This window comes from Crocodylus siamensis, chromosome 1 (assembly GCF_052110815.1).
Source record: "Crocodylus siamensis isolate JL-2025a chromosome 1, ASM5211081v1, whole genome shotgun sequence".
In the NCBI taxonomy this organism is placed as follows: Eukaryota; Metazoa; Chordata; order Crocodylia; family Crocodylidae; genus Crocodylus; species Crocodylus siamensis.
In genome coordinates this window covers 173,657,164-173,674,444 of record NC_143395.1, presented here as the reverse complement: position 1 = coordinate 173,674,444, position 17,281 = coordinate 173,657,164, and the positions used below count along the sequence as shown (strand labels likewise).

Here is a 17,281-nt window from a genome sequence, read left to right as displayed (position 1 = left end):
GTAAGGAACAGTGCTGCCAGCTAGTGTCACAGGGTGATCTACATCTGTCCTCTTCTCCCACAATCCCCTGCTAGCACTAAGAACTTGGAATCCAGCCGGCTCCTTCGGGGCTATTGCAAGCCAGTGGCTCATCAACTTCAATTCCTACTGCTGAACAGGGCACTTAGGTGGGCGCTTAATCTCAGTTAAGTCCAGTCCAGTCCAGACAATTTCAGTACCTCCTCAGCCGTACACAGCAGTTTTTTAGCAAGTTTTATTATTTTTATAAAATAATACTACAGAATATTGAACTTTTTACTTGGTATTAGTAAATCTAAAATTACTAAAACCATGTGTTCTCCTTTTTAATATTACTTAAAATACTGGATGTTAGGTATGGCAAAGCATAGAGCTATAATGCTTTGCCATGCAGCTCTTGGCCCATTTCTTATTTTAATATTTGGTGCACTTCCTTTGTTTAAAAAAAAGTTTGAGCACTGCTGGTGTAGGTTGTTACCACAGATGCAAAGAAGGGCATGCAGCTGAGTTGGTGAGCAGTGATTCTGAAAGTTCTGGTGGGCTTTTGCTTGTCTAGTCTTTCTTGTTGCTGACTTAATTGAAACCTCTTCTCCTTCCAAAAAGAAAAGGGGAGCTGCTTTATGCTAATTTGGCTTGGATAACTCCACAAAGTGATTTAAATCATGCTATAACCAGAAACTGCTTTCCCTGGAGCCTTGCTTTCCATTGGTTTTTGAGCATAAGATAGCACTGTGAAACACCTCTCTGTAGCTGAGTTCAGTTGTGTGGATCAGAGAGTAACAGTGATTTTTTTTAAAATTGCACCATTTTGCACAGCAGCAGGGAACACTGATGGTGGCATTATTGAATGCACCCATTGTTTATGACTGTGTAGAGAGCTGCTGCATCCCAGTAAATGATCGTTGCAAAATTGCCATTACTTTCTGAAACAGCCTCATAGTTTGTGTAGAATAATTTGGAGATAGGATCCTAGGAAAGTAGCGATGGAAGGGACCTTGCGAGATCATCCAGTCCCACTCCCTGATCAGGGCAGGATCATCCCTGACTAAACCATTTCAGCCAAGTGTCTGTCAAGCCTAAACTTGAAAGCTTCTAGGGATGGGGATTCTACAACTTCTGTAGGCAGTCTGTTCCAATGTGTGATAACCCTCATAGTTTAGTGTAGTTTTATCACTGAAAAACCTTGTTAGAAAATGGACCAGCAGCTTTCATAAAGGTAAGTTGAATTAATTCCAAAATAGGAAGATTTGCCACCTTAGAATAAATTGTTCATTTTAAGTGGCAGTGGCCACTTTTCTTGTTGCTGTATGATAACGATACTTTCCAGAACAAACAATAACTGAATACAGACTTTTTTCTCCCTTTCTTTTCAGGGTGGTGAGGTGCATGATGGATCTGAATTGATTGGTCCTGTTGAACCTTTATCCGATTCCCTGATTGACAGTTTGTCTGACTGCAGTTTTGAAGGTTGGCTTCCTTCTGTGATGCAAGCTGTTTGGTTGTCGTGTGGTACAGTGTGTATAATATGCAACTGGTGTGTCAGCACTGATAGGAAAGTTGGCTTCCAATTTCACTATGTTTTCACGTTGATAGGGCTTTGGAAACTAGGCATGGGAAAATCTTGTTGGGAACATCAAAGTTTGTCCCCTGTGAGTGCAAGATAGCTCCCTGGTGGATTCTTCCTAGAGTTTGTCCAGAAACCTGTAAACACAGTTTGAACCATGCCATTAATATCAGCGGGTGCTAACTCAGAGTCTAGTGATGATATTTCAAATGTCAACATTATTGTTTCACTTCTCATCAAAACACATAACAGAGGAAAAATTGTATGAAGATTTATCAGTGTTTTTAAAACTGCACATGTGGTGCATGTTAAGGCTGACCTAGGGGTCTAAGAGAGGTGTAAGCTGTGTGTGTCATAGTTAACACAACACCTGACACTGGTTAATTTTCCTGAAGTAGGCTCAGTTTTCAAAATTTGGGTAAACCTTACTGTTCCCTTCTGTGTACCAGATGTACTTGAAAAATGCGTGGGCTGCATCTTCTGTGCTGTGATCATTGGAAGATCTCTCTTGATTTCCCTACTTCTCTGACATTCATACTTTTAGCTATATGTGACTATTTTCTAATAAAAGCTTAATGTCTTGTTAATTTTAAGAATGTTTTTCCTGTCCTTGCATATTTCTACTTTGCTGCTGCTTAATCCAGTTTTCCCATGACTAGATCTTTATTTTCTGGACTCTCTTTCATTGTAAACTTTGCTTTGGGTTAAAACTTGCTTTTATAGGCAATGCTTATCTGCATGCACTGTTTTTTTAATTTAGAAAAAACGTAGCAGCTAGAAAACCCAGGTTGTCTAGTGAATCATAACCATTTCTTCTTTAATGTCTGGATCTTACAGTTCCTTGTGTAATATCTTCTATAAATGCATTAAAGTTAAGCTTGTTTAAAAAAACAAAACAAAACTTGTAGATGCTAATGTAACAATGCATTCATGAATATTTTGCTTGTACATAACAGTAAGGCAGTTTGGTTCCTTTTGAACTACATACGGTTGTATGTTTGTAACACGTACATAGGCATAACTACTCTTAATTTATATGAAGTATTTAAACAGTTTTTTGAAAGTTCCACATTCTCATAATGAAGACATGTTTTGTGGTACGTACATGTGTATATAATATAACATATCTAGCATTTGTAACGTATATAAAGAGCCCTCTGAAGATGTTTACAAAGGTCTCTACTTACAAAGATCTATGGATGTTCAAGAGAAACAGCGAAACAGATTAGACATTAATGTCCATTGAATACACAAAATAAACTTGAAAAATACAGAAACATACATTCTCCCCATTTAGATAAAGTATTAGCAGTTACAAATAGAATTCTCAGACATAAATATGACTTTCAGGTTGATGTTTTCTCATAGCCTCTACTAAAAGTAGATAGAATGTCAAGTTCAGAATAAAACAGAAGCAACTATACTGTAGTCCTGTAGATGGCAGTATTAGTACTTGGCTATGATTTGACCCCATTTCTGAAATCTACTGAAGTGTCTAATCTGGTTTTCTTTCTCCAAGTCTATTTTATCATTGTTAGATAAGAGTGGTCCACTGGTCTATGCTTTCCTCTTATTTTAGGACCTGGTTATATCTATAGATCCTCCAAACTACCCTAGGACTCCCATTTTTGAAGGGCATGAAGATCACCCTTTAGCTGATGATGGAGTTTACTTAGGATGGATCTGTAGCATTCTCTTACTCTTGTCCCTCTAGTTCCTGAAGGGTGGGCTCTGTAACTTTGTAGCAAACTGCAAGGCTACTGCTTGAAAGGTGATCGCAGGTCATTTTCGGGCAAAGCATCATCTTTCACTATCACTAGACCAGTGAATTAGTGCTCAGCTGCTTTTCTTTTTTTAATTCATGCTTACATGCATAATTGGCTAAACAATGGGTGTCTTAAGGTTAGGCTCCACAACTTAGAGTACAGGGAAGAGCTCACAGTTTCTAGTGGTGTTAAATTGGCTGAGTGAGGGCACTGCAGCATATTCAAGAGTGAGATGAGTGCTTTGTCTTTCCCCATCTAGGCATTAGTTTTTCAGGTGTTTAGACACTACAGTGATGTAAGCCATATAAATATTTGGATCCACTTTATTACTTTGGCTGGCTCCTGTTAGCCTTACTGCTTGGATCCTAAGTATAGAAGTAGAAGCTTGATTTCTCTTTTTTTTTTCTTTCTTTTTTTTTTAAAGAGGCAAAAGCATTTTAACTGCAGATGTTACTTTGAGCCATTCAATATTATAGCAAAAAGCATATGGATATTTAATAGCTTAGAGGGGGAAAAGTCAAGGCCTGTATTGTCTCGCAGCTTTATCGAAACCAGACAGATTACCTTGGGAGATACACACAGGAAATCTTTCTGTTTGGTTGAATCAGACACTGAAACTCCATGACAAATACCAAACTATGTGAATGGAGAAAAGCATGTACCAGAAATAGCAACACGGTTCTCCAGCCTATTAATAATACTCCATGCTCTTACAGGCATCTGTGTCTTCCTCGGTCATAATATACCTGCCCACTTTGTGTAACTTTTAATTTACCACTTCCTTGCAGGTGATGGCATGAAGGATGGAGATTAATAATTTTCCTACTTCCCAGTATAATTGTGGGTTACTTACAAGATTCTCAGAAAGGGTGCCAAATTTTATGGTGAAACTACACCAAAAGCTATGTGCAATCTCATTGGACCCAATTGAATTGGGGCCTGCTACTTTGTAAGCTTAAGAGAGTACTCCACCTCAATTGGCTGCCATTTACTGACTTCTTGTGTACTTTGCATGCATGTACCTATACACATTATCCTAATCTCCACCTCCCAGATTATTCTCTTATTGAACCAATTGCCAAATCCTCTGGAAGAGTGCCATACAGTGTTCCTTTATGCGTGCTTTTATGTCCCATCTTCTCCCTACCAGAAATGTATACCCCTTGCAGTTCTTAGGACACAGAGTATGCATGTCTCAACCAGCTGGAAGTCAAATAGTATTTCAGGGCTGTTTTAGAAATTAGGTTTTCACTCATTTTTATGAACTTTTTCATATCTTAGCTCTTATTTCTGGAATACTGCAGCATTATTGCTTTTTAACAGGAAATTGTAGCCAAGGCATCCCCATTTAAGGACATTAGTAGGAAAAAAAGGGTCCATTTAAGTTTTCTGACTCATCAGAAGAACATTCTCCTGGTTGCCTGAGGCCAAAGTCTGATTGCCTGGGGAGACAGCATGCTCCTCTTTCAAAGCCGTACCTGTTAACATGCTTTGCCTTATCTATGTATCTTCACCCATCAATTACTTTTCCTGTCACCTAGCTATCACATGACTTCCTGCAAACAAAACAAACTGACACATATATAGCCTGTTTTGTGCATTTTGAGTCCCTGCTGCTCAAGTTATCACTTATTTGTAAATCATGAATTTTGGGTTGTCCCTCAGCATCTGTGTTTTTGTGAAGTCCCTTACTGTCCCTAGCCTTCCTGATGTCTAGGCCTCTCTCCCCTTAGCACAAGAGTAGCTGACTTTTGCAGTGAGGTATAAACCCAAAAAAGTTGAGAATTGCTGCCTCCAGTGAATCAGTGGTTTCACAGACCACTTGTCCAGGCAGATTTCTTGTTCATCCCTGATAGATAGGTTGGTGTTACCTTGTTCTCATTGTCTAGTTCTTTTTCCCCCACAAATCCCATCTCTAGAATGGCAAACATCTCATACTTGGATTAAATGCTATCTCAGTTGCATTTAGATAGGACAGTATGGGTTTGAGGTTTCCAAGTGGTCCTGCTAAGCAGGCACCAGTGCTGTTCAGTCTTTCAATAACCTTTAAGGCAGCAAGGAATTGAAAAAACTAAAAACATAGTCATGCTGCTGATGTTTTGACAATCTGACACCAAAATGAATGCAGCTGATAGTGGACGTGAGTGCAGTTGCCTGTAACAAACTTCCATCTGTGATAAGGCTGCATCATTCTCCTTTTCACTTTGTTGACATTACGTCGTCTTATATTACAGACTAGAAGAAACATGCCAGTAATATCTTTCTCCTCTTACCCTTTATAGTTCGAAAAGATCTAAGTGGACTTGATGATGTGACACTTACCAGCCAGTCAGAATGTGGAGGTGAGATATAAGTAGCTGTTCTTATATATATGACACATTTTAAATGCCAAACCAGGCTTTTGAAAACGAGTCCCAAATATCCACTTGGTTTTCAGGATCTTGATCTGCTTAGTCTTACTTACTTAAAGCATGGATCAAAATTTTTTTGCCTGTAATTCAGCCTGAAATTGCTTTGTTATGTATCCTCATCCACACAAACAGGCTTAGTTTTGTACTTTCCAGAAGCCCAAAGGAGAGTGGACTCTGAAAGTGTAGATTGCATGGTGGTTGCTTACAGTTCTCTGTATTGAAAAGAGGAACTGAGCTGGGAATTGCTTGGAGGAGGCTGTTGGTAATTTGGAGGAAATTGAGCTCCTTTATAATCTCCAAAACCATGAGTTCTGAAGATTAGCCTTGTATATAAGGCTGACTCCACACAAAAAGTATTAAGAGATCCTTCATACAAAATATCGAAGCTAAGCAGTCTGTGCTTGACAACTAAAATGGAAGTGGAATAAAGTGTGACAAAAAATTCTTGTTGATCAAAGAAAAGCCTTGCGATAAAAAATTCTGAAAGTCTCATGTTTTTAGAAAAGAAAATGAGAGCATCAGATATAACAATGGAGTTTGCAACTTAGGAGAATGTAATTTAGGAATGTAACAAATGGCTTAAATTGGCTTAAGTTGAATGTTGTTGGTGGATAACAAGAACATTTGCTGACTTTAAGAGCGTGAGTAGGAATACTAATACTTAGCAGCTAGTTACTTTAACTTCTCTGTATATTTGTGATCATGCTTCCAGGTTTCTCCAGTGACAGTGACCTGATCTCTTTGACAGTTGATGTAGACTCTCTTGCCGAGTTAGATGATGGAATGGCATCCGACCAAAATTCTCCCAGTAGAGCTTTTGGTCTTGGTTTTAATTCTGAAGCCTTAGCACAAAGCAGTGTTGCTTCTGAGCATGAATGGAGCAAACCTGAAGGGGAGAGGGAGAACCGTAGTCTGTTTACTGGGAGCTTAAAACCTAAGGCTGGCAAACAAGATTACTTGGAGAAAGCAGGGGAGCTGATAAAGCTGGCCTTGAAGAAAGAGGAAGAAGAAGATTATGAAGCTGCCTTTGGCTTTTATAGGAAAGGGGTTGATCTGCTCCTGGAAGGTGTTCAAGGTAAGGCTTGTCCCACTGCATTGGACTTATCTTTTGATGTGTTAATCACCTGTCACTGACAACAATTTACTATCCTGTAAAGAAGTGGTATTTTAAATGGGAGTGATAAAGAAGTGGTATTTAAATGGGTTTTCAGGTGGCAGTGAGCTCACATGCTGGGTATATGTATATGTGCAAGTGTTTGTGATTTCATTTTTAATGAGAAAATCAGTGCCTGAACAGTTATTCAGAAGCAAATCTACAAAACACCAGATACTTGCTCTTTTTTTAAAATTGCTTAAAAGTGAGTTGTAGGTAGGCTTTGCTGTCTAGTACAGCTCCTGTACCTTCCCCTTTGTTACATGCACTTCAATCCTTACATAATATTTGAAATAATTATCTATAGTTTTGGACATTTGCAGCACTGTTAAAATGTCACTTTATTTACATAGTTAAGTGAAGATTAATTAACCCCATTTTATTCATAGGAAGACTGATATAGCTGTGTGTTTTCGAACACAACAGCATCCTAACCTCATTCTCAGTACATGTAAGCATCCAACCTCTTCTAGAAAGAAGATGCATAAGCTTCCAAGTTCTGCATTATAGAGGTTCTTTTGTCTACAAAAGAGAACATAGCTGTAGACATAGCATGGCACTTTGCTTCTGTAATGTGTCAGTTTATCTGAAAATGCTGAAGTTAACCAGATTAATATTGGTAAGAGGGTTCTGTAGGGTCTACCCCTGCTGCTCAAAGAAGATGCTTCCTGTTTCACCTCTCCTCTGTAATGTCTCACTTACAGCAATTTTTTGGGGGTACTGGGGATAGAAGCTATTCAGTAGAACTGTAAGTTGTGTTTATGTGTGAGTTCAATTCCTACATAGTACTCCAACTCCACGCCTACTGCTTGAGTAAGAATAAAATCCAGACTTCATTTAACAGTAGAAAGCACTAACCAGAAATCCATTGGGAATTTAATTTTAATTGTTCAATGGAGGGGCTTGCAGATATTTACTCTAGTTCACATAGATATATAGCGCTCATAGATATATAGTGCTCATCCTTTGGAGCTGTCCTTGTATCATTCTGATAATAGATATTACACCATGTGTTGCTTTGAACACTGGCAGGCAAAAATAATTGTCTTAGTATTGGTGAAAATAAAAGTATGGGAATGGGTCAAGAGCGCATGTTCTTTGCTAGAGAGCTTCTGTGCTGGAGAAGAGCTGGTAAAGATCTCTCTTTTGTTTCTTCTGGAGTGATGTCAGTAGGATGGCTGCTATGTAGCTTGTTGTGGTTTTTTAACAGTATCCTTTTTCTCCTTACCTGTATTATCAACATGCATTTTATTCTTGACGTTAAATGCCTAGAAGATCCTTCTGTTGAAGCTCTTCATCCCATACTGTTGCACTTTACAGACTTGTGCACTGTTCACTGCTGTTCTCTGAAGGATGTTCCATTCTATAGTAACTACTACTGTTTATTATCACAATGCAAGGTACTTTCAAAATAGTGTTTGCAGCTTCAGCTTTGAAAGACCTTCCCTAATTATCCACCTTAAATTCTTAGGGTTTTGTTCCTGTGGTCAGAACTTCCTACAAAATCTTATTTTTTTTGCTTCCCATTTCCTTAGTACCAGCTAATCAAGAAGAAGAAGAATCCTGATTCTCAGTCTTTATGTTTTATCCGTCCTTTACAGCTTCAAAACTAACTTAGCATGTGAAAAAGATCAGGGGATCCCACTCACTATTTTGCAGTAGCTGTTCTGCAGGTTTGTTCTCCTTTGTGGCGCTTGTGTACCACAAAAGGAGTAGAAATGACCTGCAAAGGTATGCAGTGGATGCTGTGGTGGATGCAGAATTAGCATAGCCAGCACCTATGCTTTCTTCCCTTCTGGCACAGAAGCTATATCAAGTGGGAAGAGAGTGTGCCTAGGGTGGCCTGCACTCTAGCTGTCTATAGCTAGAATATTGTCCCTTGGGGTCTGTAGTCAGCTTGCTCAGGTTAGACTAATACTAAGATGGGCAGGGGCAAAGCATCTATCAGTTGTATCTGGCTGATTTCTCAGATTTTCCTCTTTCTACTCCTTCCCCTTCATTCTGTGACTCTTCAGGGATGGAGAAGGAAAGCCATTCTTTGCTAAGCACTTATCCTTGGTTTTGGCAGATCTAATTGATCCTGAGTCTTGCTGGTTTTGGTGTTTCCGCAGCATGGTAGGGAAACCCTCACCCCCCTCTATAGCTTTGGGGGTGTTTAAATACATCAGTTAAAAAATTCTATGGTGCATTTCAGCAGATTCATAAATAATACATGTTTTTGTAATTCCCTCTCCCTCAAGGGACGCTGGTACCCCACAAAGCATAGATTAGATAACTTTTTTCTCGGTCCCCACTTGGAAGATGTTTCTAGTTCATCATTTTCTTTTTCTTCAGTGTACACTTCTCTAGTATCAGACAGTTTTCATTTAAATAGACTATTACTTTTATAATTGACAACGATAGATAAACATTCATGGTATATTGCACTTGTAACCTTGATTCTGACTTTTAAGGCCTGCTAATTTAATTTTTCCAACCTATACCTCGCTAATTATTCACTTTACGTGGCTAAAATATAGACCTAGATCTAGAAATAGTTGGTGTGGTCTTATGCGCCAATAAAATATTTTTCTTTCCTGTTTCTCTTCTAGACTAGCCAAAACACCTTTTCCCTGATATTGGAGTGGCTTTTATTAACAAGATGCAAATACCCAACACATAGCCTTTTTTGAGAACTAATTCTTGACTGGGATTAAATCTCTCTTCAGTATAAAATGACAATCTTTACTGTTGCCACATGGTGGCACCAAGAAAATAGAAATTGACATAAAACCAGAATCATAAAATGCTGTCAATATCACAAGCAAAAGAATCCGTCCCTTCTTTTCGTAACTTCATATTAAATTGTTAGACATCTTTTCATATACCACCTCAGTAAACTGAACACATGGATCAGCAATTTCAGGTTTTCTTCCCACTTGGTTCTTGCTGCTGGCCTGTCCTAGTGGCATAACCTATGCTTTTCTAACTTTAAATATTGCTAATGTTGTTACTCTAATCTTACAGATTTGCAGTTCTTCAGTTTAAGGTAATTGGGTAGAATTTGTTTGCTGTTTTGCAAAAGTGGTCTCTGCTAATGGAGGTCTTTTATGTTTCTGATGGACAGTTCAGCTCTTTGACTAATGACATTACTCCAGAGGTGAAGAGCTGTATGTATTGGAGCCAAGGAGACAAATCTACATTGACTTCATTTTCAGTTTCCCTTGTCTATGCAGTGGAAAGTATGGCACTGTTAATGGCACCACATTTGTATTTTCCCTGGTTCTATTTCTGTGACATTTTGGCACTAACTTTTTAATGTATTTTTTACACTCTTTTTTAAAAGAAATGATAGGAGGCTCAATAAAACAACTTTGAATTTTTATTCAGAAATTATCTTATGATGAAGATTTCCACAAAAAGTGTAATAGAGCTGTGTTAAACGAGCACTAGTCTGTAAACCTAGGTGATACTTCTGACCATCCTGAAAACGAACTAGATGCTTAGTTTGTGAAATAACTGAGCTGAAATGGGAATTATCCACTCGGTTGGGGATAGATTAGTGTTTAAATCATCTTCCCAGAGAGTGAGGGCTATATGATTAAAATTATTATGGGGTTATGAGAGGGGTTGCTTCACACTCTGTGTAGATGATGGATTAGTTGGAGTTTCCCAAGTTTCCTGTGCCACTTTAGGGCCACAGTTTTTTTGGTCCCTTTGGCTATACTTTTAATCCTGGCACTAATTTTCTCAGGTACCTAACAAGGTATCTCTTAGAAAATCTGGTCTTTTCTTTGCTTTGTGGGGTAAGGATATCCCTATCACTGTTCCCCAGCTGGTTGACATCCTTCCTTGTGGTATCTCTTGGTTTGTTCTCAAGGCAGCTGCTTGCCAGCCTGATGCTGAGGAGCTTTTCGATGGTATGTCTCAGCCCCCTTGGCAGCCATACCTCCTTACTTGAACAGAAGCGTTTAATCCCCATTGTTGCTAATAAATTGCTTAAACTCAGCTCAGTCCCTTGATCCCCTTGTGACTGCTGTACCATGAGGCTTATACACCCCATTGCAGAGCCTAATAGGGATACCAAACCCTTTTCAGCAAATAATGTAGACAGAAATCAGTCTAGTCTAGCATGTATTTGCTGCCTGTAGGAAAAGTAACTGAAGGCTTTATCACTAGAATGAAATGGCTACAGGCATTATGTGCTGTTATTGATTTGTCTCTAGCTGTATTTACCCTGACGTAGGAAAATTTTGTATAGGCTTGCAGTTGGGTCTATTGCTGGGTCTGATGCTACATAGCAACCAGCATTTAGACTTGGTTGCAGGAAATATTACTTAGTCTGAGTTAAAATTTTAACTGTGGATGTTCATAGCATACAGAGGGAAGATCAATCCTGCCAGTGTCTTATGAAATGCCTACCTTCAGTATCTATAGTTGTTTTGTCAAATACAATTAGTAAACATAAGCATGTAAAAAATAATCCTACAGATCTTTCAAGAACTGAATGAGATGGAGAAGGCTTGTCCAAACCAGCCTGTAAGTCCTTTTTAATATATCTGTTGCAGTAGGCTAATTTATGTACACTTTAAAGGAGAAACAGTCTCCCAAAAATACTTTTTTTTTGGTTGGGCTCTGAGTGATTTGGATGTTCTAAAAGATTATTCCCTGCCAACCATTTTGCTGCTAATAAAAAATAAATAATGTGTGATGTTAGGATGCACCATAATTATTTTAATGGTGATTTAACTTCTTATCTTATCTTATATAGAAAGTGCATAATTCAAAAGGAGTATAAACACTGACATCCTAAAATTATCAAACAATATATTTTAAAACAGATCATTGCACTGAGGAATTATATTTCCAGTTTAATGCTATCTGCTTGAGCTGCCTAATGTGTAGTTGTTTTTTCTTTACCCCCCTCCTTTGCCCTGTAACGTTCCCTTGTCAACTATGTGAAGTAAAGTAAAATATATCTGCGGACGTTTAGGCTCAGTTAAGTTGGGTTCATTCCCACGTGGTATGTTTACTGGCTACTGGCAGAATGCACATATATCAGAAAACCATCTCTGTGCTGATGTTATACGCAATTCTGAGCACATATTAAGGATTTTATGAGGGTTTAATTTTTTTCCCTAGGCAACACTTACAGCAAGATCCACTTAGCTCCTTCTGTGTCAGTAATCCCATTCCTGAAAGAAGTTCTTCTTTGGGTTAAAGCCTGAATGCCCTGTAATGCAACAGAAAAGTCCTGGAAATCAGAGAAGTCATGCTACTGTGTCTTGACTCTCAAACTCTCAGCTGTTCAACACAGTTCACGTGGCTTTTGAGCTCTGGGACTGCAGCAGCATGATTTATGCTCTCTTAGAAGGATGCTTTCCTTTGATTTTTGGGAATGCAAATTTTAGTAAAATCGCTGACAGTTGGAAAACTGGTACTTATCCAGATTTAGAGACAGGGACCCTCTTCCTCTCTTCGACAATTCAGAGCCTTGTTGGAGTGCAATAATAGGATTTTCTCTGGTGTCTCTCTCAGTTTAATAGAAAGTCCCACCAGAATGTGGAGAGGCTGGGAAGCCTTCAGTTCTCCAATTCTTTGATAAGGTGCTGTATTATGCCTTTCATTATTTTGGTTGCCAAAGTGGTTTCTGCTGTCCTTGTGTTGGAGAACATGCTCTGGCACCATCTTGTTTTCTTACCAGGCTGCTTCTGTTCTGTTTTTGTGCTGATCTGAGTACCAATCCCCCTTCCTTCTCTTCCCCCTCCATGACTCTCTTTCTTCTTTTTTTTAATAGCCAATTCTCTAAGGAGATCTTTTACTTCTGTAAAATCTTCCTGCAGCTTATTATTGTGGTTTGACTATGATTTTTAACAGATTAATGGAAAGAAGAGCTGTGGCTCAGTGTCAATGCATGTGCTAGCTACGCATGCGCATCTCCAGTGTTTTGGAGAACCACACTGGCCCCTAGAGAGCATTGACTTCTATCTTACCTAAAAGAGTTGTTCTCATGCATTTAGATTTACACTTATGTCTTCAGTGAGATACTCTCTGGATAAAACTTTCTGAAAAGCCATGTCTATTATGTGCTGTGTTGATTATGGTACTACATGGACTCCCACTTGTTTGTCCCTTGAGCACAATATATTCAGATCACTTCCTCAGCCTTAACTTCTATTATTAATTCCTGTGTATTTTATCCTAACTATGTGTAGACATCTGTGAAAACCCACTGGCAATTTAACTTTGGTGTCTCTATAGGATTTGGTACTGTTAACATCACTGAAATACGTGAGCTGTCATTAGCTAGAGAATTGACTGTATTGTGGTATGAGCCCTTAAAAACTACTAAAGTTTTCTTCTCATGGACAGTTTTAGAGTTTAGAATGAAGGTTCAGCTGAGTCCACTTGCTGCCACAGATTTGTGCTTCTGATAAAAATGTTTTGCTTAAACAAGTTTCTGTTTTTCATGGTTTTGTAGATAGCCAACAAAGTGGCCTCTCTAACTTTTGAATAGCTAGGAAAGGAAGGAATGAATTACATTGTTTCTTTCACCCCATTGTTGAACCTGAAAATTTAAGATTATAAAATGGCAACACTTACTGTATTTTGCTGCTGACATTTTGACAGAAACCGTTGTCCTGCAACCCTGATCTGCCCCCACATGTTGAAGGCTCCAACTACTTCCTTCCTAGCTACCAGAATGTCCACTCGCCTATGCAACAGCCATAAGGCAATGATGTGATCGGTTAAAAAATAATTTAGCTTTCTGAGTTTCATGGGGTCTTCAGCAGCTAAAACTCATTTCTAGAAGTGGACTAGGAACTTTGGGACTATAGAGCATTGTCAAAATTAGCCAAAAATCTTGTGCTAGATTGTGGGATTGTATTGTCACTTGGGGTGAGTATCAGATTATGTTTAGTTAATATCGACAAAGCCAGCCTGTTCATGCGATGTAAGAAGTGTTTGCACTAAGAAGAACAGAGGTCCTTTTGAACCAATTAAGCAAAAATAACAGCTGGGCTACCCACTAATAAGGAAGGTGCTGCTAACCCTCCTTTCATTGTGAGAAGAATAAGTCTTTTAAGGCTTACCCCCTTGCATTTTTATAGAAAGGAGAGTCATTCTTTGAAAAATCCAAAATCCAGCTGCGTGATATGTGCAGGAAGAGTGTGAAGGACATAAAGAAATTTTTTATGAAAAGAGTATTGTAGCTGTTACATTGGGCAATTATTAATGGTTGATTCAAGCTTTCAACTTTTGGAGAAAGTTTTACTGCTTAAATCATTGGAGTTTAAATACTTGGAGTTTGGGGGAGTTTGAGTCTCCAACAAATTCCTGGTAGCATATTATAGAAGAGAAGAAACTTCTAGCATCTTTTAATTGGTTCTGAAAGCAAGATAGGGTCCAAACTATTTGAGTATGTCTGAGAAAGGAACAGAAGGGTTTGAGAAGAAATAATGATGATAGCTTTCTAGTCTTTTGCTTTGTATGGAAATGTCTTCATTAGGGATATGATAGTGTAAGAGTGATGTTGTAGCTATGGTAGTCCAGAAATTATGTGAGAGGCAAGGATTTCTCAGGATGATAGCTTTTGTTGGGTGAACTGTGTAGTTGGGATAATGTTAGACAAGCTTTCAAATGCAAGATGTTCTTCCTCTGGTCACTCATTAGGGATAATAGAGGAGTTCTCCTGATAAATTCTTCTGGCTAAAGAAGAGAGATCAGCATCTGTTAATCTGTACAATTTTTGGCCTTAGCAACATTGTGTAGACTGGAAACCAGATAAATAAGCACGTCATAAACCTGTGCCCTTCTCAACTCTCACTTACAATATTGATTCCAAAAGGAAGTGCCACTCAACACTGACAAACGCTTTTCCTGAGTTGAATGAGACCACTCTGTGTTGTTCTCCCTGGTGTTTTGTAGTACCTGTGAAGTGGACCTTTTAAGAATATCCTAACATGATCATTATGAGCCCATCTGGACAATAAGGGTGCCTGCAGACATGTAGGATGCCTGCTCCAATTCACTATTATTAGTGCGTCAGTGAAGACTCAATTAATCAAGTCTGCTGGAGCATGCTAATTAGCACACTCAAGCAGTCTCAGCACCTCATGTTTTCAATGTCCCTACACTTCAAAATGGTGGCAGGGCACTTTAAAGCTCATCAAACAAGCTTTAGTCAAAGCACCCCTGCTGCCATTTTGAAGTGTGGGATCCTGAATACATGAGATGTGGGCCCGTTTAATTACAGTGGCTCCCAAGAGCTGCTCTAATTAAAGTGTCCCCCTTGCCAATCTTGGAGCATGTGTAAAGATGCCCTTAAAGCCTAATTCCCTTCTGTTTTCCTGCCTGGGATCCTAGCAGCAGTATCACAAACACAAATTAACTAGGCTCTATTGGTCTGTAAGGTGAACATGAATGGAGCCTCAAAGCTTTCATGGTTAATTTCTTCTTTATTATGATTTCTTGTTCATTTTTAGTAAGACAGGTGTCTATTTATTCCATACTTTATTCCAATACTTTATTCCATATTAAATCTGTCTCCCCTTTTAAATGATAAATAACTTTACCAGTCTCACTTTTTGAAAGTCAACCCCCTATACCATTGTGTCATTGAAGATGTAACAAGCTCATTCTGGAAAGTTAACTGACCTTTTTATGTTAGTTCTATTCTGAAGCATAAAATTTACAATGTTACATGAATAACCTACTTATGTGAGGTGGTGTGCCCCAGCTCATCGCTGGTTAAGAATGAAACCTGAGTTTGGTTAATTTTGAGAATTAAGAGAATAAATGAAGAATCCAGTTCTCTCATTTAAAAAATATACATGGGATCCTAACTTAAGAAAATTTTTCTCTTGAATAGTAGAGGAAAAAAAGATTTAATTTTTTGAACTTCTGGCAAATTCTTCATTGTAAAATTGTATAAAAAGTAAAGATAATGGTGATCCTGACCTGCAAAGGTTTTGAAAATATAGAATGGGGCTTATGATCTCCTTTGCCACTTTATGACTTAAAAGGTGGATTTGAAAGGTATGTTTGCATTTAATTTTTTTTGGCTTTGTACCAGAGGAATATCAGGATGTCCAGTCTGGTTTTGCTGGAGGCTTGTAGGGGAATCTCTGAGGATCATGTACATCTCCTCTTTCCATAGTCTTTTCTATGCTCTTCAGTCAACAGTTTTCCCAGGTCCAAGGCAGCTAAAGGTACTCCAGCAGAGGCAGTGCATGAATCATGCATTGATAAGCTTATTTTATTACTGTATCCTTAAATATGAAGTTTTTTGTTCTTCAGAAGGATTTGCATCCATGGAGGGGTCTCAGATGCAGAATTAGACAACAGCAGTTTTTCACATAGTTGGTAACCCCTCTCGGTATCTGATTTCCATCCTCCTTATTACTGGAAGCACTTAATGTGATCAGGTGAATAATTCTTTTTCTCTGTACATCAGAGGCATACATCAAGGGCTCGGTGAACAACTGTTCACCAGGGCACCCTTCGGGAAAACTGGGAGTAATGGTCGCCAACTCCTTGAAGACCGTTTCAGGCGCAAGATTAGGAAAAACGATTTCACAAGTAGGGTGTCCAGACTCTGGAATAAATTCCCTCCAGAGGTGGTGCAATTGCCTACCCAGGAAATCTTCAAGAGAAGACTGGACGGTCACTTGACTCCAGTTGTCTTTCCTGCTTGGTGCAGGTGGCTGGACCTGATTTTCTTCTAAGGTCCCTTCCAGCCTAACAATCTATGAAAAACTCTCTGCCCTTTGTCAAGAGATAGGTATTCTACTTAATCGTGATTATGGCCAAGAAATAAGCAGAAATATCTTGGGAAGCCTGGTCCAGTGTATAGACATCTGTGCTGGCCCTGTTATTGCCTTGCGTATCATTGAACAAGTGTCTTAACTGCTGTGTAGCTTGCTTTCTTCATATGTAAAATCAGGCTAGTAGCCCTTAGGTAATGCGTTTTGGGATTGAAAGATGAAGCACTTTGTGCACTACGATGGATCTGGGTAGGTGAGATGAGGGGAATGTTCATTTGGAACCTTGTCCATCAGTCTTCAGAATGAGATTTAACCTTTTTCTTGTTCTTGAGTATCTGAAACAGGCCCACTAAACAAAAAATAAAATGTCCAAAGCAAATTGAGGGGGATGGCAGTGTCTTCTTGACTGGCACAGGAAAATAGGGTGGAGCGCCAGCAACTTGCAAATCCTAATCCTCACAATTTAATTGATTTAATATGTTCATGGTCAAATTGTTTAACCTCTCTCATCTACATCAAACTAATACTTCAGGGCTACTTTGAGGGTTAAACTAGTTAACAGTCCTTTAAAGATATAAAATGGGTGTCACAGATCTGGTCCATGGGCTGGATCTGGCATGCAG

General features: G+C 38.8%; 1 protein-coding gene across 3 annotated transcripts in view; it reads left to right on the top strand.

Moving 5' to 3' along the window:
- Positions 1–17,281, top strand: part of RPS6KC1 (ribosomal protein S6 kinase C1) — a 137,358-nt gene that overhangs the window by 33,609 nt on the left and 86,468 nt on the right. For all 3 annotated transcript variants that reach the window (XM_090049065.1, XM_090049074.1, XM_090049083.1), the window contains 3 exons: positions 1,392–1,485; positions 5,631–5,690; positions 6,472–6,834. In XM_090049065.1, the coding sequence (XP_089905191.1) occupies positions 1,392–1,485; positions 5,631–5,690; positions 6,472–6,834 (517 nt within the window). The remainder of the gene's footprint in view (positions 1–1,391; positions 1,486–5,630; positions 5,691–6,471; positions 6,835–17,281) is intronic.